The following is a 23,546-nucleotide window of genomic DNA, read 5'->3' on the forward strand; positions in this document are numbered from 1 at the left end:
AGGATGGGATGTAGTCATCAGCCATGGGTGATGCCTCCAGGCTGGTTAGCTGTGCGAGTGACAGCCGCACAGGATATTTCCCCGTGAGGAATGAAAGTAGCCACAGTTGATGGTGAACCCCTATACAAAGCTTGCCATGGAAAGGAGTAAGAAGGATTGAGTAGAAGTAGTAGGAGAGCAGGCGTCCTTGGGCTCTACAGCATCTCCATCCGCTTATCTGAAATTTCCACCAATGAATCTGCATAAGTGTTCTATCCCTTTTTCTTCTTTTTATTATTAATTATTCGAAAACCCATAAACCATTTTTAATCTGCCTAACTGAGATTTGCAAGGTGACCATAGCTTGCTTCATACCAACAATCTCTGTGGATTCGACCCTTACTCACGTAAGGTTTATTACTTGGACGACCCAGTACACTTGCTGGTTAGTTGAACGGAGTTGTGTCCACTCGTGCCAATTTCTAAAATCCAATTACAAGAAAATAGGAAACACAATTTCGTCCACCAGGTGTGCATATTGTACTTGGTTTGCCTTTGTGATTAACTGCTAATTGTTCCACTTGCTGTAACTGTTTGTTTGTGCTTGAACTTCCTATCTGTGTTTGCAATTGGGACTCTGTTGGATTGTGGTGATTTGGTTGATGGTTGGATTGTTTGGGCCTATGGCCGTGGTTGGATTGTTTGGGCCTAGGGCCGTGGTTGGATTGAGATAGACCGATGGTTGGTTTCGGTTTTGTGTTTCAGATTTGGAAAAATGTGAAAGGCCATTTTGGTTCAGCATAGATAAACCTTTTTGAAAGGCTTTTGATGTTTTTGAGAATTGAACGGTTCCTCTTTCAGAAAAGATTTCCGACTTTACCTTATTGAAAAATGTTGTTTTTGAAAAGAGGCATAAGACAGTTATTAATCACTGGTGCGGTTATCTTCATGTATTCTATTACAGTAATTCCCAAAAACCCTCTACTGAGAACCCTTTCGAGGATGATGTTCTCACCCCCCTCCCCCCACATTTTTCCCTTTTCAGGATATGGGCGCAGAAGTTACGAAGAGCTTATTTAATTGTTGTTGTGATGCTTTGTATTGTTTTAGTTATGGATTATTGTACCCTCGCCTTTATCTTGATATATTCTGTAAGAGGGATAGGAATTATATTGGTTAATGCTTGTAATAATATTTATATATATGTATGTATAGATATATGTATGTACTCTTTATGAGTTTCTGTAAGTTGTATGGTATGTGTGGATGTACGTTGTATAGCAAAAGTATTTTTGGGAGCGGTATTGCGGTTTAAAGTTTTAAACAGGCTCATATTTTAGTATTAAATAGTATAAAAGTCGTCGTAATGTCCAAGCTATCAGAGTCGCGCAGCCGGAAGCGTGAGCTTTGGTAGTTAGGGTGTTACAGTATTCACCGCTGAATTTATAAATGAAAAATGTTATATAATAAATAAATATGATTTTTTTGTTAGTAATTAATTAATAATAATTTAAATTTATATTTATTAAAATTTTACACATATGAATAAATACCGTTTGTATCTATATTTTTTAAAATTTACATACATAAATTAATAAAAATTATTTATTAAAAATAATGTAATATTTATACTGACTAAATAATAATAACAAAAAATATTAAAAATTACTAACTCTCCATGAATTTATCTTTATAAATTACACTCAATTATCAATGAGTAAAGCCATAGTAATTATTATAGTGAGTGATGAAGCCTTAGTAATTGTATATATCTCACATGCCATGATTATTATTATTTTTATTAACTTTTCCAATGATAACATATGGGAATTCCAAATACAATGTTTGTATCTATATATGTCACGATTATGGTAGCTTATAGTGTTTTTGAAATAGTATTTGATAGAGTTCGTTAGAAATCACATTGGATACATTCATTATCTACTAATAAAGTAATTTCTACTAATTAATGTGTTTATATATTTATTTTTCTTAAAAAATGATTTGTTTAAAAATTATCAATATTGTAATAATAATAGCTTAATGAGATTATTGGTCGTCAAGATAGTAATAAGTACTTGACCTATTTATTATGGTGTTTTCTTTAAGAGAATAACGGATATTAAAGAAAAAAATTGAACACCAACGACGAAGGAGAATAATTATCATTATATATGTAAGATAACATGTAGTAGATGATACATGAATTATTATTTACATTACTTATTTTATAAAACTTTAAATTCTGTGTGTGTTCATTTATATGTGATTATTTTATATTTTTTTCATTTCTTTTTTATTTGTCATTTTTTTAATATATAATTATTAAACATGTCTAAAATTAACCATAATCAAATGATAATATTACTAATAAAAAATACTTAATTAATGAAGTGAGAATACAGTTAAATAAATATGAATTTAATTTTGATATACTTAATAGTATAAAAAATTTTATACAATCATCTAAATATATTCATTTGTTAAATGATCATTTATTGATAAATAAAAAAAGTAATTATTTTTAGTAATATAAGACAGATTACGTGCGTGAAAAAAAAGGAAAAAAAAGATGCAGATGAAAAGGAAAAGTAGATGGAGTAAATATATTATATATGGAAAATTATGAGGAGCTAATGAAATATTTATACAATGTGTACAATAGAGGTTTATGGAGTATTAGAGATATAATTATTAGTGTTACACTTTTCTATGAGCTGAAGTTTTTGGGATGAGTGGTATCATGACATGGTATTAAAGCGCTAGACTCGAAAGGTGAAGGGATCCATTATATATTTCTATCCAACTGCAATTAATATCTCAAATTTTCACATACATAACGCTACGTCAATGTATGTATTTGCAAAGCTTCAACAAGGAAGAGGACGTTGAGAATGGTAAGTAAAATGTGTATATGGGAAATAGTTAAATTAAATGTGACGAAATTAATTTTTTTAAAAATTTAATTTTGATGTATTATCAGTATAAAATTGTTTTATACATATATTTAATCACATAATTTTATATTATAAAAATAATTATTTTTTATATTGACCGCGTGAATGATCATCCGAAAGGACGGTTATAATTATATGACTGTGTAAAATATTTTACACTATCAGTGTATTAAAATTAAACTCTTTTTTAATAATTTAATTTGATAAAATAAACTACATGAATGATTATATTTCTAATATATTTTTCTATGTAAGATTATCTTTTAAATTTAGATTTATATGATTCTTTACGTAGATCATTCTCTTTTTTTATTTGTTTCATGCTATTTTTTTTCGCTTCTGGTGGAGATAAGAAAAATCGAATTCTACATTTTTTGGTTATAAAAATTTTAATATTATGTTATAAATTTATTTTTTTTTCAAAATTTTAACATGATAAGATGACTATGAAGTACAAAAATAATTATATCTCTAACATTAAAATATGTATTAATATAAAAAGATCATTTTACTATGACTTTATTACGGTGACTATGATATTTTAAAATGTATATATTTGCTAAAATTAAAATAACACTACTTTTATTGTTAAATAACGCTTTTCAAAAAAAATATTGCTTAAAAAATATTAACAAAATATTAAAAAATATATATTAATTTAATTTTAACAACACTTACATATAATCATGTAACTACCTTAGCATAATCATANACTGAAATAAATATTTTTATGGAAATTTATCGATTTAAATTCCTTTACCAATTTAAAAAAATACATGTATCTCGTTTACAGTGTAAACAAGATATACAATTGACTTGCCATATTATACTATAAACGAAATACATGAAAAATCATCTTGTTTACACTATAAATGAGATATGTCAAAGAAATTTAAATAGGTAAATTCTCGTAAAAATATTTATTTCGGTAAATATTATATTTATTTTATTTATTAAAATAAAAAATCTGTTGAGTAAATAAATTTTAATAAATTTTATTATAAGACAATTATCAACAAAATTAATACTAAAAAATTTGTAAAAAATAAAAATTTATTAAAAACTAAAATATCTTATCTAAAATTTTTTATAGATTAATTTAGGTTTTTATTCAAGTTTTTAATTTAGAATTTAGTTTATATAAATAGTGAGTGTAATCAAAGCAATTTACACATGTATATTCAGTATATTTGTGTACATGATTTCAAGTGCTACCGAAGTCAGTTATCTCACTCATTATATATCGAAGTGCCAACAAACCAATTAAAAATTAGTTACCATTTTCAATAAAGGGTATAATAATTCCATGGTAATAAACAAACAAAATCATGCAATAAATTTAGGTGTTTGTTACGGTACGATGATAAATTAATACGTACCGATACGTTTAAAATGTGGACAAATAACAATAAGCTATGTGAAATTTATTTTCCACGTCAGCATTTAATTTTTTCTTTTTTAAATATATAATATATCACTACTTTTACTAAAACACCCTTTTAATTAAATAAAAATAAAAAATATTTATTTATTTAATTTTATAAAAAGACTTAAACATCCTTTCTTTATTTGATTAGACAAAAATATCCTTTTAAATTAATCAAATTTTAAAATTCAATTAATTCTAATTTTATAGTTTCAAATGATTGAAACAACAAAACAAAAATACATTAAAAAAACAAAAAATCAAAATTGTTCTTCATCTTTATTAAACATATTAAAAAAATAAAAAACTAAAATTGTTCTTCATGTACATTCAGAAATCTTCTCGTTGAGGCCTCTGTCTGAAGGTTTCCTCTTCTTCATCTTCTTCTCTCCTCTTCCTATCTGCTGAGATGCCCTAGCCAATTACCCAACCCAGCAACCTTAACTCCACACAACGCTAAACGCGAACCCATCCCTCCCATCACCTTCGAGCTCCTCCTTCCTCTCTCCGTCATCGATCTAACTACCTCACCTCCGTCCATCTCCCGACGCCGTCGCCGAAATGAGCTTCGAAGCCACCGTCGTTATCGTGCAGCTCTGTTCCACCATCGTGCAGCTACTGTTTCAGCTTTGAAAGCATCGTCGCGCAGCTCGGTTCCATCGTCGCCGAGGTCGCCTCCTTTTTCCGTCGAGCAGCTCTGTTCCATCGTCGCTGGCGCTATCTCTGTTCCTTTTTCCTTCACGTGGAACACACTCATAAGAGCATATGCTAGAACCGCAGATCAAAAACACAAGTCCATGGAACTTTATAGAGCAATGTTAATGATGGAACGAGAACAACAAAGTGCAGCGGTTATTCCTGATAATTACACATACCGTTTTGTATTAAAGGCATGTGCTTACTTGTTCTCTCTTTCTGAAGGGAAACAGGTGAATGCTCATGTATTGAAACTTGGGTTTGAATCGGATACTCATATTTGTAACAGTTTGATTCATTTTTATGCAACTTGTGGGTTTCTAGACTTGGCACACAAGGTGTTCGAGAAAATGTCCGAGAGAAGTGAGGTTTCATGGAACATCATGATTGACTCTTATGCAAGTGCTGGTGAGTATGACACTGCATTGAGAATGTTCTATGAGATGCAGAGGATTCATGATCCTGACGGTTACACCATGCAAAGTGTGATTAGTTCATGTACTGGATTGGGTGCTTTGTCTTTGGGTTTGTGGGCTCATGCTTATATCTTGAAAAGCAGTGACAAGAACATGATTGATGATGTTTTGGTTAACACTAGCTTGTGTGATTCCTTTAAGTAAACAAATTATATGACTCCTAAACGATTCTTAGGTTAACATACTTGTGGATGCTTCAGTATGCCAGATTTGTTACTAGGTCTATGCAATTCTCAAAACATTTTTTTCTTAACCTTTTGGCCTGTTCTTGGTTTGATTGATGTCTTAAACTTCTAATGACATTGTTGCAGAATGATCCTAAAGTCCTTAATTATTAACCAAGCTCTGAATGCTATCTAAAATACACCAACCAAAATATCTATAAATTGTTTTAAATTGATATAACTGATGTGAGTATGTGACGAATAAGCATTGCAAGTAAGACAAGTGCAACTAATATGTTCTAAATTCATGAACTCTTGGCTTCACTTGGGCCATTGTCATATTTAATTGAACACATAAAGCTTCCTGGTTTAGGCTTATAAGCAATGCTTGCCTGTTTCCTTGCATATTAAGAATCTCAAACTTATTTTTTAGCCAAAATATACATATATTAAGACACTAATTTTTTGTACTAGAATCTCATTGACAACATCAAATATGAGTTTTCTTTGCATTTCTTCAAGATTATTTATCCTAAGAATCTTCCCAGCATTGTGCTTCATATTGAACTGCAGCTTGTTTGTCTTCAATAGTTCAAGTGCAAAGAACAACTTTGGGTTTATCAGGTGACCTGGTGAATGAACTGCCTGGATTAAGCTGGGGCTACTGAGCAACCCTGATGCGAGCAATATTTCTGCTATGTATTTACGGTCAGAATCTTTTCTCTCTCTGCAATTGGTGAATTTCTCGCCATTATCGTCATTTTGCCAAAGAACTTTATCCAAATTCTGAGTTTGAAGGTCATCATCACTGGTTCCATTGCTGAAGTTGGCCTTTGTGTTATTGAATGAAAGAGGAAGGTCCAATGCATGCCCTATGTTATCAGGAGTGGCTAAAGCTTCATCTGTAGAAATATAAATATGAAAGAGTTAAAATGTAATCCAAACTCCTTTCCTATAGATGATTTTATGTGAATATCACAAAAACTTAAGTGTAGAATATACCTAAATCTTTTGAGATTTCTGTCTTCTTTTTGATTGGAGAAGGTGGGTCTTCACTGTAAAATTGCAGATCAAGAACAGAAACTGGACTTTGTTGTTCTGAAGTAACTGTTATCATGGCCATAGCACTTTCCTTGCTTAGCTCCTTTGTAGCAGTCTGATCAATGAAAGAATATTAAACCTAGTACTTTATGCATATGGGCAACCATTGTATAATGGGAGGAAGAAATACTTACATTTTGATTCATGTGAGTCACCTGTTGAATGGAAATGTTGTTGTTGCTTTCAGAATGATCAGCTTGGGTGCCCTCTATGTCACGGTGAGAATCCATGCTTCTGTTGCTGTCAACATTGGAGGAAATAATATCAACTTGATGCTTAAAGTTCCTCTTTTGACACCGGATCTTGCTGAAGCCTTCATTTCTTTGCTGCAAGGTACAAACTTTTTGCTTTAGGGGTGGAACTTAGGGACAATGACTCTGATGATTGCTTGTGTTGTCTTCTTTTACTTTTGGACTCTGATGATTGGTTTGTAGGTGAATGCTTCTCAAAACCAAACTTATTTTGTACTCTTGGGCTTCTAGTCTCTGCTGTATGGCTGGAGTTATTGGTGTCCTCTCCATTGATGACCTGAGGGACTTTTGAGGCTTGCATTAATTTTGAAGTTTTCTTCGTGTTACTCTTATCTGCAGAATGGAAGCGTTGACTAAAAGGATTTGTTGAACTGGTTCCTTTTGCTGTTTGACTTTCAATATTGTCAAGCAATCTTCCATCTTTGGGATCATTGGTAGAAAACTTGATGTGGCCTGATTTGCCATTAGTCATTTCTTTGGTGACAATGCCTCTGCTATTGACAGATTTAGGCAACTTCAAAGGGGTTATCCTTGGTCTTGTGCAACAAGGTACCAAGTATGTTAGCAAAGTGTCAATTTTGCAGTTATCAACATCGATTACAAGGATGTAAGCCATGTTCTCTATAAATGTGGCCATGTTACTCTGCCATCTCCATAAATCACATAGATAGTGTTCTCTAGAGGAGACAGGTAGAGATACAAAGATCTGCCAGAGTTATAGGTAAGTTCATATTTTTGTTAAATGATTCTAGGATTAGACCTATTGAAGCATTATAGTTGGTATTTCTTTTTGGGAAAAAGGCCTAATAGTAATATGTCTCTTCCCAATAACAGTTACTATTGTAGGATTTTAAGAAAATAGAGAAAACAGTGAAAATAATAAAAAACCGATTTTTGTTTTCACAGCCTGTTTTTCCTTTTAATTTCTGAAATTTTGAAAACAGAAAACACTTGAAATGAAAAGCAAACTAAATGCACCCTAAGATTTTATTTTTGTCGTTTAGTTTTTTCTTCGCAAATCTTGAGAATATAATATATGGAAAATAGAAAATAAAAGATGGAAACTATGTTGTTTCACATTGTTATTGCATTTTCTTGTTGCAAACTACACTTCCCTATTAAAAAAATGGTGAATGTGTGTTCTTGTATCAGGGTTATGCTTATCTACCAGCTGGAATATGCATGTCAACAATGGGGAGGCATGTTTCATATGAACAAGCCATAGCATGGAAAGTGCTTGCTGCAGAAGACAACACTGTTCATTGCTTAGCTTTCTCTTTTATAAATTGGTCATTTGTATGATAATGGATCCAATTTGGTGTTTCCCACTTTGAACATTAAAAAAGAATTGAAAGGGGGCAAATATGGAAGTTCCAAATTTTTGTAGTGCAGGATCAAGTTTGCATTTAATTCGATTTCATTTATTTCTTATTGTAGTGCAGAGACCAAATTATGTTGTAAATTTTCTTTAGTGCTTTTCTGATAGTTTAAGGAATTTCATGTTTTTCTGACAACTTAGTATTATAATTCATGGCTGATGACTACTAATGTTAGTATCATATGTTTTTGTGACCAACCACTTACCCCTTTTTTTTTTAATTTTCAAATAGATTATTTTTTTTGGGTGGGGGAATAAACTTTTTCAAGGTAAAAGAGGTTACAGAATATAAAATTTAGAAACAGAATATTATTGAATACAGAATGTGAATTCAACAAAAATGATATTACATTAGCTTTCTAAACGTGTGTAATTCAAAACTACTCTAGCATAGTAAATTCAACAAAAAAAGGATGAATTCATTATTCACTTGTCCTATTCAAAAGTGAGAAGACAATTATTTTAGCTCAATATACAGCAACAAACCATCATATTTACAAGTTTTGACCTACCCCATGTACATTCACAAGAAGGCAAAGTGTGTCTCTGTTTATTTTACCACTAACAGCCCTGAATGAAGAAATGAACCAAAAGTTAGTTTCTCCTTTTAGAATAAATATTAAAAGATAACAACAAACATAAAACCATGTGAAACAAAATATCAGAATCAGAAAATTTACACCCTTATGTGATTCACTAATAAAAGAAAGAGGAGATAAAATTTATAACAGAAAAACTTGCAACACAACCTTAGAAAAGACATATAGTATGGAGCCAAGTCTCCCCCATCAAGTTCATACGGATGCAAAATAATGCTATTAATATAACCATTGCTGAAACAATAGTCTGCAAGATGCAAAGTCAGCACAGCATATTGGATTAAGTACCAGTATGAAGCCTAAGACATACTAGTAGATAATATAAAAGTACCAACAGACCATCTGGATTCTGTGTACCATATTTGACAACATTTCCGCATAGCATAAGATCTCGTGCATTACACTATTGATGGGTCTAAAGATCTTCAATTAAAAAAATTAAAGTTTTCAACTCAAATAACTATTTCATGCCTAACAATGTATGGAAAATAGGTAAAACTCTAAAGTCTAATGACCTTAGCCTGAAACATCAAGAAATACTAACAGTCTTACAAATTGCATGTTCATTATCCATGTTTTGAATCATTATGCTGAGATACTGAAGTAATGGTGCCTCAATTCTTGAATTTTCACTGATATCAAGCATTCGAACGAATTCCGCAACCACTTGGCGATCCATGAAACATCTGAACCATTTAATCAAATACAAAATTCAAAATTTTTAAGATAATACTAACAAGATCATAAGCAACGAGATTTTCCCAACAAGATCTTACTCAAGAATGGATGGATCATGTTTATCACCATAAGTAATTATCTCCACAACAGACTGCAATAAATCCAGCACTAATTCCTGCATAAAACAGCATGCATAATCACAAGATGCTTTTTGTTCAATGAAAACAAAATACCACAATGCGAATAAAATTGACTTGTGTTACCCTGTTACGCATGTTCACAACTTTGATCTGCTTCAGTTCATCAATTACGGATCTGTAACCGGAAAATCATCAACAGCAATATTTATAATAAACAAGTTAAAGTTCCGTAAACAACAAAAGCCTCATAAGGCACTACAGAAACTTAATTTCCACAGCAAACTTCACGAAAAGATCAGGTCACTACCAAAGAGAAAGATCATCAAAAATCTCAAAATAGACTCTTTAATCCTGTATAATAGCATTAATAAAAACAAGTTCTAATTCCGGTAACAAGAGTCCCATAAAGCACCAATGAAACTCAATTTATACAATCAAATTCATGAATAATCAAGTCACTACCTAAGAAGACCATCAGAATCTCATATCAAACCTTATCAAAGCAAATCCAGGACAATGTAATATATAAGAAACAAGTTCAAGCTCTGGAAAGTGGAAACAACTAAAGCCCTGTAATGCACAACAGAAACTCAATTTTCACTCTAAAACGCACAAGTGAACAACCAAGTCACAACTACACTACTAAAGGATCAGCAAAATATTGAAACGAACCTTAGCAAATCCATAACAGTATCATTGATAAGAAATAAGTTCGAGGGATATGATGCATGGCTTCGGGTACATACTGACCGTCGAAGTCTAAGGTTTTTTTCTTGGTTGAGCTTCTGCTCTCTGAACTCGAAGGAAGGAAACTGGAATGGAGATGGATTTTTCTACTGAGTAGTCTGAGAAGAGGGGGGCAGAATCGTGACGGAGACAGAGGCCAGGCGACGAACATAACTCAGAAGACGGTGGTGGGTTGGAAGAATCTGCGACGACCATTTAGCCACTGGAATGAAAACTTTTGCTTTGGATACTTGTAATAAGTAGCCCTTGTCAGATGGTATAACTGAAAAAGGAATAGTAACTTGAGCAATAGGTTCTTGGTAGGAACTCGCGTCAACAACTTCTGTAAATCCAAAAGCTTTTGCTGCGGCAACAACAAACACAATAACAAATAATGAACCAAGGATTGTGCTAGGTGAAAAAACAATATTCAGATCGATTTCAGGACTGATTTTGGCACCTTTTTCACACTTATGTGGATTCTTATCCACGCCAATTATTCGAGATGCTCCCCTTAGTTTTGCACCTTGTGCAACCTAATTAAAGGAGAATTCATAAATTATCTTGTAGTTTGGAAATGATAATTAGTAATCAATTGAGAACTGAAAAGTTAAGATAGACAGAGTTGTTCGCTGCACTTACAGAAAGGCCAACAGTTCCGAGACCAAATATCACCCCAGTTGATCCTTTTGTCACATTAGCAACATTCCATGCTGCGCCTAGACCTTCCATGAGTGACATAATCAATCAGAAACCAAGAATTTATCAATGGAATTAAGAGTTATGAATTCATCGAAGCAAGGCAGCAACTAGAGTTTAGTGGGCACTCTAATATTACTTTTAGATCAAGACTATACTCTAAGAAAATGCATGAAATGCCACTTTGATTCTAGACATATTATGTTTCAATACATGAAATGCCACATATAAGAACCATTCCCAACCCAAGCAAAATGTGAACTTCTAAGTTTAAGTTAAGCAATCATTATTTCAGGCATTCAATAAGCCCAACAACACATGAAGTCAGTATTTTGTATTAACAACTTCTGAAGAGGCAGCAGCTATGTATGAGCGTGAGAATCCATCAACCCAGTTAAATAGTTTCCAGTAAGTATCAGAACAAGAAAATTACAAATACAAGAAATAGAAAGCCTAAGATCATTATGAAACTATACTTACTTTTAAATCATGTGAAAGTTTTAAATTTTCTTCAAGATCGCTTTTTCTTTTGGCCAACTCATTAGATGCAGCTGTGATGGCTTCATTTTGCTTGTCATTGACTGCCTAATAAACAAAAAATATGTGAATTTGGGAATTGTAGTTCAACAAACTGCTGAAAGATAACCATAAATAACAAAGACATCAATAGTGATTTACTGAGTGAAACATAATAGATTAGTGAAAGACACACATATGAGCTGAGTAACTTTACCTTTTTTCCCTGATCAGGCAGCATATTCAAAACTGAGCATAAATGAACCTTTAATTATTTAACCAAAAGCTGCATCAACCAGCCCCTTCTCTCGGGTATAATCTAAATCACTCGAACTCCCACTTCCACTTCAAAATCCCAGAAAAAAGGGAAAACCCCACTTGCACTAGAACTCCCACATCAAGAGGGAATGATCAAAATGCAAAGAAATATCCCTCAGAGCTAATAAATAAGATAAAATATAAGCACATGAATCCAAAAATTGCAATTAACATGAGAAAAGCATGGATTGCATGTACAGAGGCAGCATCAACTTAATTTCACAAGTACATTTCAGCAGGGCAGCAGGTAGAATCAGGTCACATGAAACAGAAACAGCACAGTAATGATCACACCAACATCATTCAGCAAACAAGCAGTATTAAGCCATGTTGGATAATCAAGAAAGGAGCAATTATCAGGCCTAGAATCCTCTAACCACAACCTAGCTACCTAACAGCATATATATCTATCTATCCTAACAAACAGAATTAATCAGCAATCTAACTAAAAATAACAACAGAATTAATAAAAGAAAGTAAAGAAACAGAGCAGGAAGCAGGGATGAGGCAGGGACCTGGAATGTAGTAGAGACAGACTGGGAAATGGAAAGGGGAAGAAGAGCAGAAGTAGTGCCACCCAGAGTTGGTGGTGGCCGGCTGAGCTCGCGGCGGCGCATAGAGCGGCGCGAACGGCGGAACGATGCAGGGCAGAGAGATTCAGCTTCTCTCTGTGGCAGTGACGAGAGCTGGGGGGCAGAAGCGTTCGAAGGGAAGAGGAGAGGCGAGAAGAGAAGAGGGAAGGTAAGAATGGTGGTCAGCTTGCCGGACGGTGGGTCGCCGGACGGAGAGCACGGAGAGAGAGGAGCAGTGAGAGGGGGTGAGAAGAGGGAAGAAAAATAGGTAGAGAGGGAGGTGACTAATTTAGGGTTCAGTAGCTTCGTTTAGTTTAGCCTTTCTTTCTTTTTTAGCAGCTTGGTTTTGTTTAGTTTAGCCTTTCCTTCTTTTTTCTTCTTTTCTTTTTTTTTTAAAGAGAAACGCAGTTTAGAAGTATTACTTTCAAACCAAAAATCCGCTAAAAAATCGGACGGTTCTGTCAGTTTATCGATTAACCGTCGTTCGACCGGTTTTTATTGGTTTTTTGTCAAGCGATTTCTAATTTTATTCGAACCGGTTAGATAACCGGATTTCGGTTATTTTGGTTGAACCGATCGGTCCGGTTCAATTTTTAGAACCATGGTTACGTTCCTCTAACCAACGACACCATTTTGAGCAAATTTTAGAAAATCGGTCGGGTCTTGATTCGGTTCGACTGACCGATTCTCGGCCGATTCGAGGTCCAACGACGGTTTCTGAATCTTTCGGTTTTGATATATGACCGATTCGTTTTTTATACCGGTTCACAGTTCGAACTGGTTTTCAAAATCTTGGTCCGAACCACTTTTTTCCTCGGTTCACGATTTGACCGGTTCGACTAGTCGATTCAAACCGTTTTCAAAACTGCGTTTTTTCCTTATTCCAAAAATCTGGCCAGGTGACGGTTCGGTTCGACCGACCAGTTCTTGGCCGGTTCGACGGTTCAATTGCGGTTTTTGAAATTGGGGTTTTAACATTTGTCCGAGTTATTTTTTGTAGCGGTTCAAGGTTCAACCAGTTCAACCGGCCGGTCCGAACCGATTTTCAGAAGATAGATTATAACCATTCTCTCCTGTTGTTTTTATTTTAAAATGCTTAATATATTTTAGTATCAAATTTTCAATTCAACTTACAACACAGAAGTGGTTCAATGAATCTAAATGATAGAGTGAAAATTAAGTTTCATCTAAATTCAACTAAAATCGAACGAAAGACAGAAACATTAATTTTCAACAAGAGTCCATAAAAAATATAGTGCATAATAATTTTTTAAGTAAAAGAGATGAAACTAACAAGTCTTAGTAGTTAATATAAACTAAACATGACTACATGACAATTACAATTATTTAATTTTTGTTTGACTCATTTTGTTTATACTTATTGTAATTCCTAGTAGCAGATTCAATGACATTACGCAGCATCAAGTTGTGGGGCCTTAGAATCAAATCCAACGCAAGTCGCATCCTTGTACCATACTCGATCTCTTTTGCTCTTTATCTGTAGCAATCGGTAGGGAGTCTAGCAGAATTGTTTGATGATTGCAACAAATAAAAAACAAGCAGATACCAATGTGTGTTGTTTTCGTTGACAGGTAAAAAAATCTAGCACCAACTTTCACGTATTAGAATAGTACTAGATACAATTTTTTTTTAAAATAAAAGGTATAGATCAGTTCATAAAGATAAATGCCAAAGTGTATAGGTAGTTGGTGATATGTTATGCTTTCTTATTCAATGACTACTTGTTATGTTGATACCTCAACTTGGAAACAACACTAGATCCCATTTATGGCTTGCTCAGCAAGAAGAATCTGTTGCTAAGAGAGCTCTTTTACAATAGATGAACGCAACGCTGCCTAAGATTAAACCGAAAAGGTCATCTTGCAAGGTTCAGGTTCATGTTCAGTTAGCATAATACCACAGAATGAATGATCAACATTTTCTAACTGAACTAGCTCAACATTTAGAATGATCAACATTTTCTATCTCAACATTCTTTTGAAATTGATAATCCTTTATCTCCTGACATTTTTAAATTAGAATCTGAAGTGTTAAGTGATCCTGTTAACCCTCAAAGTCAAAATTTAATATTTAGATATTTCTTTTTACTATTTAACTTTTGAGTTTGTATTTTGATAAGATCATATGAATTTGGTTGATGATTTTTTGTGTAGTGTTTTAAATTTGGAAGATATTTTAAGATGTTTATTTATAATTTATTTATTATTTTATTCTATAGCGATTTTTTCGGTTGAATCATCGGTTGGACCGGTTAGATCAATAAACCAATAAACCAGTAACTAGAGCAATTTGATGATCGGTCCGATTTTTAGAACCTTATTTACAAGTATAAAATAACAATTGTTAGACCAGCCCTATGCCAGTAATTAACAGTTGTTAGACCAGCCCGGCTTTTGGAGTGTTACCGGTTCAAAACGAAAGGCCTCCAAACGCCGTCGTTTTTATTTCTTCATTAAAAAAAAAACAGATTCAGAAATCAAAAACCCCTCTTCGATAGATACCCTTTGGCCCTTTCTCCCTCTGAAAACTTGGAAAGAAGTATAGAACTCAAAAACCCAACCCTAAACCCTGAGCGTTCGGTTAGAGAAAATTCGGCATTCATGTCAATCCTTGATACCCGCCCGGTAAATTGTTGTACTATTTGTTATGATTCATTTGGCTCTTGGTGTGGCTAGGACATGTTGCTCAGTCATTGAACTTCCTATGCACTTTACCAGATTGAATCCGCACTTCCAACCTTGGCAAGGCCGATTATGTCTTTAGATCAAAATGAAGATGCTATTGTGGGATCTCTCAAGCAGAGCCTGGTTAGTTGCTGTTTTTGGTCCTGTTATGGTTATTTTATGATTGTGTATTATGATTTTCAAAGAATAAGATTCACTACCAGTTCTTGAATCAATAATTTATATGACTGTTATTTTTCTCTTAGAATTTTCTGGTATATGTGACAAATTTTTTGCTATATTGGCAATTTCAGTAATATTTTTGTTTTACAGTCCTTCAGTTCATCCTATCTGTGTCATATTGTGGGACAATGGAGTATTGATTAGAGTTAGCAGTAGGAAAAGGGATTTCAGTTTACAAAAGGAATATTAGTAATACATGTTCTAATTGTTTCATAGGGTTATAATTTTAAAAAATGACTACAACATTGGCATTAGATGTGTTTATAATTCTTATCAAATTTTGTGCTCGATATTTTAGAGGCAAGTAGAAACTCTTGGAGCCCAAAGGGCTGGTCTTGAAGACATGCTTAAAGAGATGAAAAGAAAGGTACACCTGATTAGGATGCTTCTTGTGGAATTTTTTCCATCCTATGTAATCCGTGATTCATGAATCTATAACATGTACTATTTATCTTTGCTTGTATTTCTAAAAATATCTTCAGGATGATATATTACCAAAGTTGATGACATCCACTGGCTCTCATGAGGATCTCTTTAAGAAGGAAATAGCAAAATATGACCATATTTGTGAAGAAATAGCTCAAATATTGAGGCACAGGAGCAACTGTTGATGCAGATCCAGGTATTGCATTATGTGCGCTCGCTTAAAAAGAATTGATGCATATTAGAACTTTCTAAGAGAAATATTTCCCAAACTGTCTTGGTGGTTTTTTTTTAATACAAAATTTTCTGGGGTTCCTTTTTTACTTACTACATTGATTATTGTGAGCAATTGCAAGCAACAATCTTCAATCATGTGATTCTAACAACCGTTTGCTTCTGTTTACAGGCTCAGAATGATGAATTCTCGGCTCTCTTCAATCTTGAAGACTATAAAGGTATATCTATTTGGTTGTTCTCCTCAATATTGAATCTGATTTTAATGTACACAAAACTGAATATTAACCAGCAACAGAAAATTGTTTAAACTGATGCATTAATTAATGGACCTTCTTTTCTATTTCAGTGGTAATAGTTAAAATGGCTCTTATTATTTCATACAGAATGCTACCCTTTCTTTTTTTATTTTTGGTGTAGTCACCCTACTTGTCTGATGGTTGATCTTTTCATAGTTTCCTTATAATATCTCAGCTTCACGTGAAAAATGCTATAAGCAGATTGAAGCTGCCATAGCCAAGTTTCGAGAGATAAAAGACAACATTAATGAAGGGTTAAAATTCTATGTTACTCTGCAGGTTAGAACTTATCAACTATGTGTTGATTGAATTCTATTATGCAAGAAATTATCTGAGTATGATTAAATATATGGTTGAAAACAAGTACTTGCTATTTATGCAAATTTCTGTTCGATAGGATGCGATCACAAATGTAAAGCAGTAGAGCAATGACTTCGTAATGACAAGGAACATCCAGTGCAGAGAAATGATTGAAGATGTTCAAAGACAAGTGGCTGGTCTGAGTTTCCAAGATAAAAACTCAGGTGCTTTTAGTAGTAGCTACCCACCAGTTGGAAGCCAAAACCAAAGACCCAGTACACAACAAACAGATCCTCGTCCCCAAACACCTTATTATCAACCACCTGAGCAGCCTCCGGTTTCTTCCTACGGACATCCCCCTCCCTCATATGGTTCAGTAGCGCATCAGCCTCCACCTCCATACCACATTCCACCAACATCTGCCGCTCCATACCAACCCCATCAGGTTCATCAGCAGGCACCAGCAGAGTATGGCCAACCAGCATATCCTGGATGGCGTGCCATACTATAATGCGCCGGCTCGGCAACCTGGTTCTGTTCCCAGGCCTCCATATACCGTTCCATCTCCATACCCTCCACCTCATCAAGGTGGATACTATAAGCAGCAATAGTGTTAATCCAACCGTCTTCTATAATAAGAGAGATTATTCTTTCCGTCAGCTATCTCCTCAACAAATTGGATTTAGATATAACTGTTATCTTGAAGCTTTAGACCAGCGTGGAGAATTGGTATGTACTTTTTGGGTCGTTTCTGGATTTGTATTTTGTTAGTTTGCATTGTCATTGGTTTGTGAATAGTTTATACAAAAAATGTTGTAAGTACAGTTGGTTTATTTCCAATTTTCTACTTATGCAGAGTGGGGTTCCCCCATTTATACATGCCAACTCGTCAGAAAACATATACTTGTATCATTACATATTCAAAGATTTCTTACCCTCTTTTATGGTGATGAGTAGTATCATGTTCGGGATTGTTTGTCTCTAAAAGAATGTACTATGTGGATTGTCCCTTGTGAACTTCTATGTTGTATATTTCCATAAACTCAACAAAGGAAATTGTTGGATCGTAAGACGCACAAGAAATACAAGGGAATTAAAAAAGAAATTATGTTGTTAAGGCCTAAGGGGAACATCTTATTTGAACCCTGTTTAATAAAAAATTCATCTGGTTCTTGAGGTTAAAGAAAACTTGTGCGCGTCAAGCCATGAATATTTTGGTACTTGTGGATAGTCAAATATTTGTTTCTATCCTATTTGTTTCTGAGTGCCAAATTCTCGGCGAAAATGGAGATGAAATTTATGCATGTGTCAAATTTTAAATGGAGACACAATGCAGACATAAGACTTTAATCAAAAGTCCATAGCCAATGGATTGAGATTCTTTGTCCCTATTTTCTATCCCTTTCCATTTTCTCCACTCATAATTTGACACCCCAAGAACACAGTTTAGAAATCTCAAAATTGATGAGAACTATTAGGTGTAACATTTCTTCCAAGAGTAAAAGGAAATATACTATGATGCTAATAGAACCGTGAATCAGTGATGATAATAACATTATATTCCTTGGGCATAGATAAAATTGAGAAGAAAAAGGATGGGAGATATAAGGTTTTAGAAAGTTATGCCAATCTATGCCCGTAGCATTAAAACCACTTGTAAAATGTATACAGATACCCGCTAAAAAGCACAACAACAGAGATTATAGTTATCATTCACTTCTCAAGCACCATAACTTCTTCCCTAGACGCAGATCCCATGACTTTGAATAACCATTAATTAATATTATTACACTACAATCGAGCATTCTCTTGGCAAATCGATGCGAAGCCTTGTATAGGAGCCAGTGAAATAAGCAAGCAGATAACATGAAATAACAAAGAAGACTTAAAGACCCGTATCAATGAGATAATCACCCAGCCTTTCAACAATCATGTTGCACTGCCCTGGAGTCATCAGCTCATCGTAGATTCCGATGATCAACGCCTGATTCGTCTTCTTAATGGTAACACCACCAAGACCCTGCATGACAAGGACAAGCTGAGATTTTAACAACCAATGGCCAAAACCAGCATCAAGGTAACAACGGTATGGACATGGTGCAGCAATGAGTTTTACGCTGATGCTGATTCATTGTGAGCTATGGCCTAAAGCAGTCACATACCACAATTTGAATCCATGATTACATCATAAATTTACTCAATCAGATTAGCAGATTCACATTATCATAAATTGTTGTATTTTCTTTGATGAACTTGTGCAATCAAAATTCAAGCTATAATTAGAAACAGTCAGTACCTTCTTCCCTCGAATGACAGCGCCGGGTTCACCTTGTATAACCATATATTTGGTGCCACCGAGGTACAACCCGGTGGGGGCAAGCGATCAAGGCTCAGCAAAGTCGTTCATGATAGCAGTAATTTCCTCAGGCTTGAACTGCACAACACAAAAGACCAATCAAGAACAGATCAACTAAAACTATTTCAGATTGCAAGGATCACTTGACTTGTGCTATGAACCAAACACACTTGAAATCCCCAGCCACATGTTACTTGCACAAGTGATGTGAATATCCGATTTCATATATAACAATAACGAGTGTATGATTGATCTTATGTTGTTACATACTAATAAAAAGGAATGCATCTCATATCAGATAATCACATAGTCCAAACTCCAAGTCATTCCTAATGACTCTCTCCAAGCTTTAATTTATAGCATAAATTGCACTTAACAAGTGAAACATTAAGAAACTGAAAAATTAATCAATTAGCTCCAGTTGATAAAACTAAACAGCTATGGTTAAAGCGCGAATGTATCAAATTAACACCAAAACCATAGAATATGTCAGTATGTCACATGCAAATCAAATCTGATAAATCGGAGGAAAATTAACTAAAAAAAAATGAACAGATGAATCTGGAAAACAAAGCACTAAGAAAGAAGGAGAGCTTGGAGAGAGAAATTGAGAAGTATTAAAGATAACCTGAGGGAAATTAGAGCTCTGAGCCCAAACACTGCCGTCTTGGCCGACGATTGCGGCGGAGGAGAGGTGGTTGCCTTCAATTTCGCAGAGAAGGTGGTCATCGACGTAGGTTTGCCACGACGGCAACCGGCGAGACGACGGCAAGCGGTGATCCGACGGCGAACTGCTCCAAGCCACGAACAGAGAAGCCAGCGAGAATGGGTACGACGTGCCGAGCTACCTGGTTTCGGACAGGGGAAGAGGAAGAAGCGGAAGCGCTGAGAACCCGGAGACAGCGGCCGGGCTAGGGTTTTGTCGCTTTGGTTTGGGTCTTTAACTGCTTTTCTTTAGAGGGGCACCAATAATCAAGAGTTAAAGAGAATTGGAGAAGATGAAGAACAATTTTGATTTTTTGTTTTTTTAATATGTTTTTGTTTTATTGTTTTAATTATTTAAAATTATAAAATTAGGATTAATTGTTAACTGAATTTTAAAATTTGATTAATTTAAAAGGATATTTTTATCTAATCAAATAAAGTAAGTAAGGATGTTTAAGTCTTTTTATAAAATTAAATAAATAAATAATTTTTATTTTTATTTAATTAAAAGGGTATTTTAGTAAAAATGGTGATATACTATATATTTAGAAAAGAAAAAATTAAATGCTGACGTGGAAAATAAATTCCACATATTTTATTATTATTTGTCCATATTTTAAACGTATCGGTACGTATGAATTTTTTATCGTACCGTAGCAATCACCATAAATTTATCATCTTCAACATCACCTCGAGACAAATTTGCTCATGCTTCCAACCTTCCAGTTTCAAAAGCAACGTTGACAATTTCAGTAAAATAAGGATTTGGATAAGAGAAATAATTGTTGAGAGAGAGAAAATTGGCTTCTATTCGATCCTACCCCCAAAGAATAATAAGACGAAATGTATGTAAAGCGGTAAATATTTGTATCAAAATGCAATTAATATTCACATGAGTAGTTTTCATTAAAGAGGAATAATAACAAATTGTTTTTAGTATTTAATGCTACAAAAGTAAAAAGAAAATAATATCATTTATAATAATATTATAATAATTTATAGGAATAAAACGATAATTACATTAAATCTGACTACAACTTTTCAATTTGGAAGAGCTTAAAAATAGAGTTTAATTGAAGATATTTCAAGATATAATAAACATCTCTAATATACGTTTTAGCTTTGAATAACAAAATTCATATATAGCATCTCAAATTCTCCGTCATAACTCCTCATAAGGCATTCTCTTCTCTCCTTTGTCCTTGTAAACCAAAGTCCACTACTGAAAAAAAATTATATTACTAACGAATTTATCGCTAGATTTTATCAACAGATTTTTTGTTACCACATTTATTCGCAAATATACCTTAAAATATGATTAATACTAAGACAATAAGTATAGTAGTTATGTATGTTTCACATGTATTTGCATGAATTATATTGAAACAAGGTAACATAATAGGATAAAAAGTTAAAGGTGGTTACTTTTACGAAAATATTTTCATATGAAGATGATATTATGAATTGTTAACATGTTCGATTGAATATATTTAGTTGAATTAATCTTCGTATGAAGATATTTTTATAAAAATACCAAAACTAAAAGAGAAAAACAGTTAAGAGTAGTTAGTGTGTAAAGCTGTTAGCAAAACAACCAATTCTTTTATATACAAAATGTATGTGGACTTTTTTAATTTAAAGAAAAAATTATTATTTACTCAAATAAATCTAACTACACAGGTTTACTGTTTTGAACATTTGGTTCCATTTTCGAAGGCTTAAAATGTGAAAACGATAATTATACGGTTTGCGTAGAGCATGACAGCAAAAACCAAAAAGACAGTAATGACATTAATCGAATGAATGTAGATAACCATATTGTGAAAAATCTAAATGAGCAGGTTAACATTGCATTATTTTCTTTAATTTTTCTAGTTAGTATTCCTATTTTCACAGACACCAAATCCATAAACTGAAACTCGTTTTTACTGTCATGGTCTTCGAAAATAAGAGAAAATTTCCCCATATTTTCGCTAGCTACAGGCGCCAAATTAATTGTCTATTTTTGCTGTCAGGGATTGCAAAAATGCAATCATGCTTTTGCAGCTAGCAATGGTAACAATTGAGAGAATTTTGTACTTATTTTCGCTGAGATTTACTGCGAAAACTTTGTAATTTATATTTTCGCAGACATGCAATGTAGAAAGAAAAATATAGGTAGATAATAAAAATATTAAATAATGTGAACAATAAATATATCGGATATTTAATTTATTAGGTGTGCGAATGGTTATTTTAATATTAAAATTTAAGTGAGTAATTTAAAAATGTAGTCTATTTTACTTAAATTGAGTCCATTTTAGATTTCGTTGTTCATGTTATTTAAAAAGTCATTGGTTACCTAGTATAACCTAAATAAAAATAAAATTAAATGTTTAAAATGGTAAATTTGCATAATTCGATTTATTTAACTAAATAATAAATTTTTTTATTTAAATAAAAAACAACGGAATGTGTTAAACCTACTCTAATTAAAGTATAAAATTTGGTGTGTGAAAATTAAACTCGCACAACTAAACCAATAAGTACACCAAATCGTTCAAGTAATATTTTAGGTGAGTAAGAGTCGATTCCACAAAAATTATCGGATTGAACAAACAATAGTTGGCTTGCAGATTTTAATCAGACAAAAAATAAAAAAAAACGTGATTGTTGTAGAAACGCATGAAACAAAATAAAAATGAAGATAATACCAATTGAATGTAAAAACAATGATAAGAATGCAGTTATAAGGTCTCAAAAATATTTGTTCATTTGGATTAATATTTTTTTACAGATTACTTTAACAATGAGTGATCCATTGAATAGCAATAAATACTATACTGTGTAAGGTGTATTGAATCATAGGCAATCACAATAATATTCAGTTTAACATATACTCTTCTTTCATCTCTCTCCGATCCCATAAAGGCATAAACCCATTTCACATGCTAAGGTTCATGCGAACTTTTGATGCATTCAATTAAGTATCACCATATTAATAAAAGTATACTATTTAAACATTCATTCAAAAGTATATATAATATAATTGAATTATATAAGGTATTTCACAGTATTAATACGTAAAAATTAATAAAAAAGATAATAAAACGTACCGAAATAATTGTTATTACGCCTTATGTGTAATTATAAATTAAATACTACTTTTCCAGGGATAACATATAGGAGCAGCAAAACCCGAAACCCTACATGGGCCAGTTTTGGAGATATCCCAAATACATTCTTTGCATACATTAACATCACGTTTAGCATCATAAATATCAAAGTGATGTACTCCTCCCCCCTCATACCAACTAAAGGTACAGAAGAACAATGATGTGAACCAAAAAGGGTTTGGATGGAAATAAAAACTCCAACTTTGACCAACTGGAACTACTTTGAACCCTGAATCCCAGTGTTTATCCTTGCATTCAATACCAAGCTGCATATTGTTCAGTTTGTTGTTCATGGTCACACGAATGGTCCAAGGGATAGCAGCAACTTTGAGATTGAAAGAAACAAGTATGAGCATTATCATGGGAATTGTTACTACAATCTTAGAGAGTGACGATGATGAGAGAGTCATCTTTACTTTGCTATGTTGATGAATTTTGATGACGAGATCGATCAATCTATATATATGGAAA

At 33.3% G+C, this 23,546-nt stretch overlaps 3 protein-coding genes and 2 pseudogenes across 10 annotated transcripts; 2 read left to right on the plus strand and 3 right to left on the minus strand.

The window, feature by feature from the left end:
- The first annotated feature begins 4,109 nt into the window (after nucleotides 1–4,109).
- On the plus strand, nucleotides 4,110–6,007 carry LOC107489895 (pentatricopeptide repeat-containing protein At1g59720, chloroplastic/mitochondrial-like). Its single transcript, XM_052261780.1, has 2 exons — nucleotides 4,110–4,120; nucleotides 4,727–6,007. Exons 1-2 carry the CDS (start codon nucleotides 4,110–4,112, stop codon nucleotides 5,676–5,678), a joined length of 963 nt encoding a protein of 320 aa, XP_052117740.1. The 3' UTR covers nucleotides 5,679–6,007.
- An 87-nt stretch (nucleotides 6,008–6,094) lies between these two features.
- LOC107489896 (protein LONGIFOLIA 1-like) lies at nucleotides 6,095–7,066 on the minus strand. Its single transcript, XM_021142933.2, has 3 exons — nucleotides 6,934–7,066; nucleotides 6,701–6,854; nucleotides 6,095–6,600 (listed from the first exon to the last, which is right to left on the minus strand). The coding sequence occupies exons 1-3, from the start codon at nucleotides 7,027–7,029 to the stop codon at nucleotides 6,128–6,130; spliced, it is 723 nt and encodes a 240-aa protein (XP_020998592.1). The 5' UTR covers nucleotides 7,030–7,066; the 3' UTR covers nucleotides 6,095–6,127.
- A 1,418-nt stretch (nucleotides 7,067–8,484) lies between these two features.
- Nucleotides 8,485–12,974, minus strand: LOC107489992 (protein TRANSPARENT TESTA 9-like). Of its 8 annotated transcripts, XM_052261545.1 has the most exons (11): nucleotides 12,620–12,974; nucleotides 12,004–12,225; nucleotides 11,751–11,855; nucleotides 11,214–11,296; nucleotides 11,032–11,107; nucleotides 10,518–10,935; nucleotides 9,969–10,020; nucleotides 9,804–9,880; nucleotides 9,580–9,713; nucleotides 9,178–9,274; nucleotides 8,485–8,998 (listed from the first exon to the last, which is right to left on the minus strand). In XM_052261545.1, the coding sequence occupies exons 6-11, from the start codon at nucleotides 10,529–10,531 to the stop codon at nucleotides 8,923–8,925; spliced, it is 450 nt and encodes a 149-aa protein (XP_052117505.1). In that variant the 5' UTR covers nucleotides 10,532–10,935; nucleotides 11,032–11,107; nucleotides 11,214–11,296; nucleotides 11,751–11,855; nucleotides 12,004–12,225; nucleotides 12,620–12,974; the 3' UTR covers nucleotides 8,485–8,922. The 8 variants fall into 8 exon arrangements, 5 of the variants coding, with proteins under 5 accessions (XP_052117505.1, XP_052117507.1, XP_020998594.2 ...); XM_052261547.1 differs by lacking the exon at nucleotides 12,004–12,225 and having other exon boundaries at nucleotides 11,751–11,851; XM_021142935.2 differs by lacking the exon at nucleotides 12,004–12,225.
- Nucleotides 12,975–15,054: 2,080 nt separating this feature from the next.
- Nucleotides 15,055–17,877, plus strand: LOC107489990 (vacuolar-sorting protein BRO1-like; annotated as a pseudogene).
- A 592-nt stretch (nucleotides 17,878–18,469) lies between these two features.
- On the minus strand, nucleotides 18,470–19,964 carry LOC107489993 (profilin-1-like; annotated as a pseudogene).
- Between the last annotated feature and the right edge of the window lie 3,582 nt (nucleotides 19,965–23,546).

The sequence above is a fragment of the Arachis duranensis genome, chromosome 5 (genome assembly GCF_000817695.3).
Source record: "Arachis duranensis cultivar V14167 chromosome 5, aradu.V14167.gnm2.J7QH, whole genome shotgun sequence".
Taxonomy (NCBI): Eukaryota; Viridiplantae; Streptophyta; class Magnoliopsida; order Fabales; family Fabaceae; genus Arachis; species Arachis duranensis.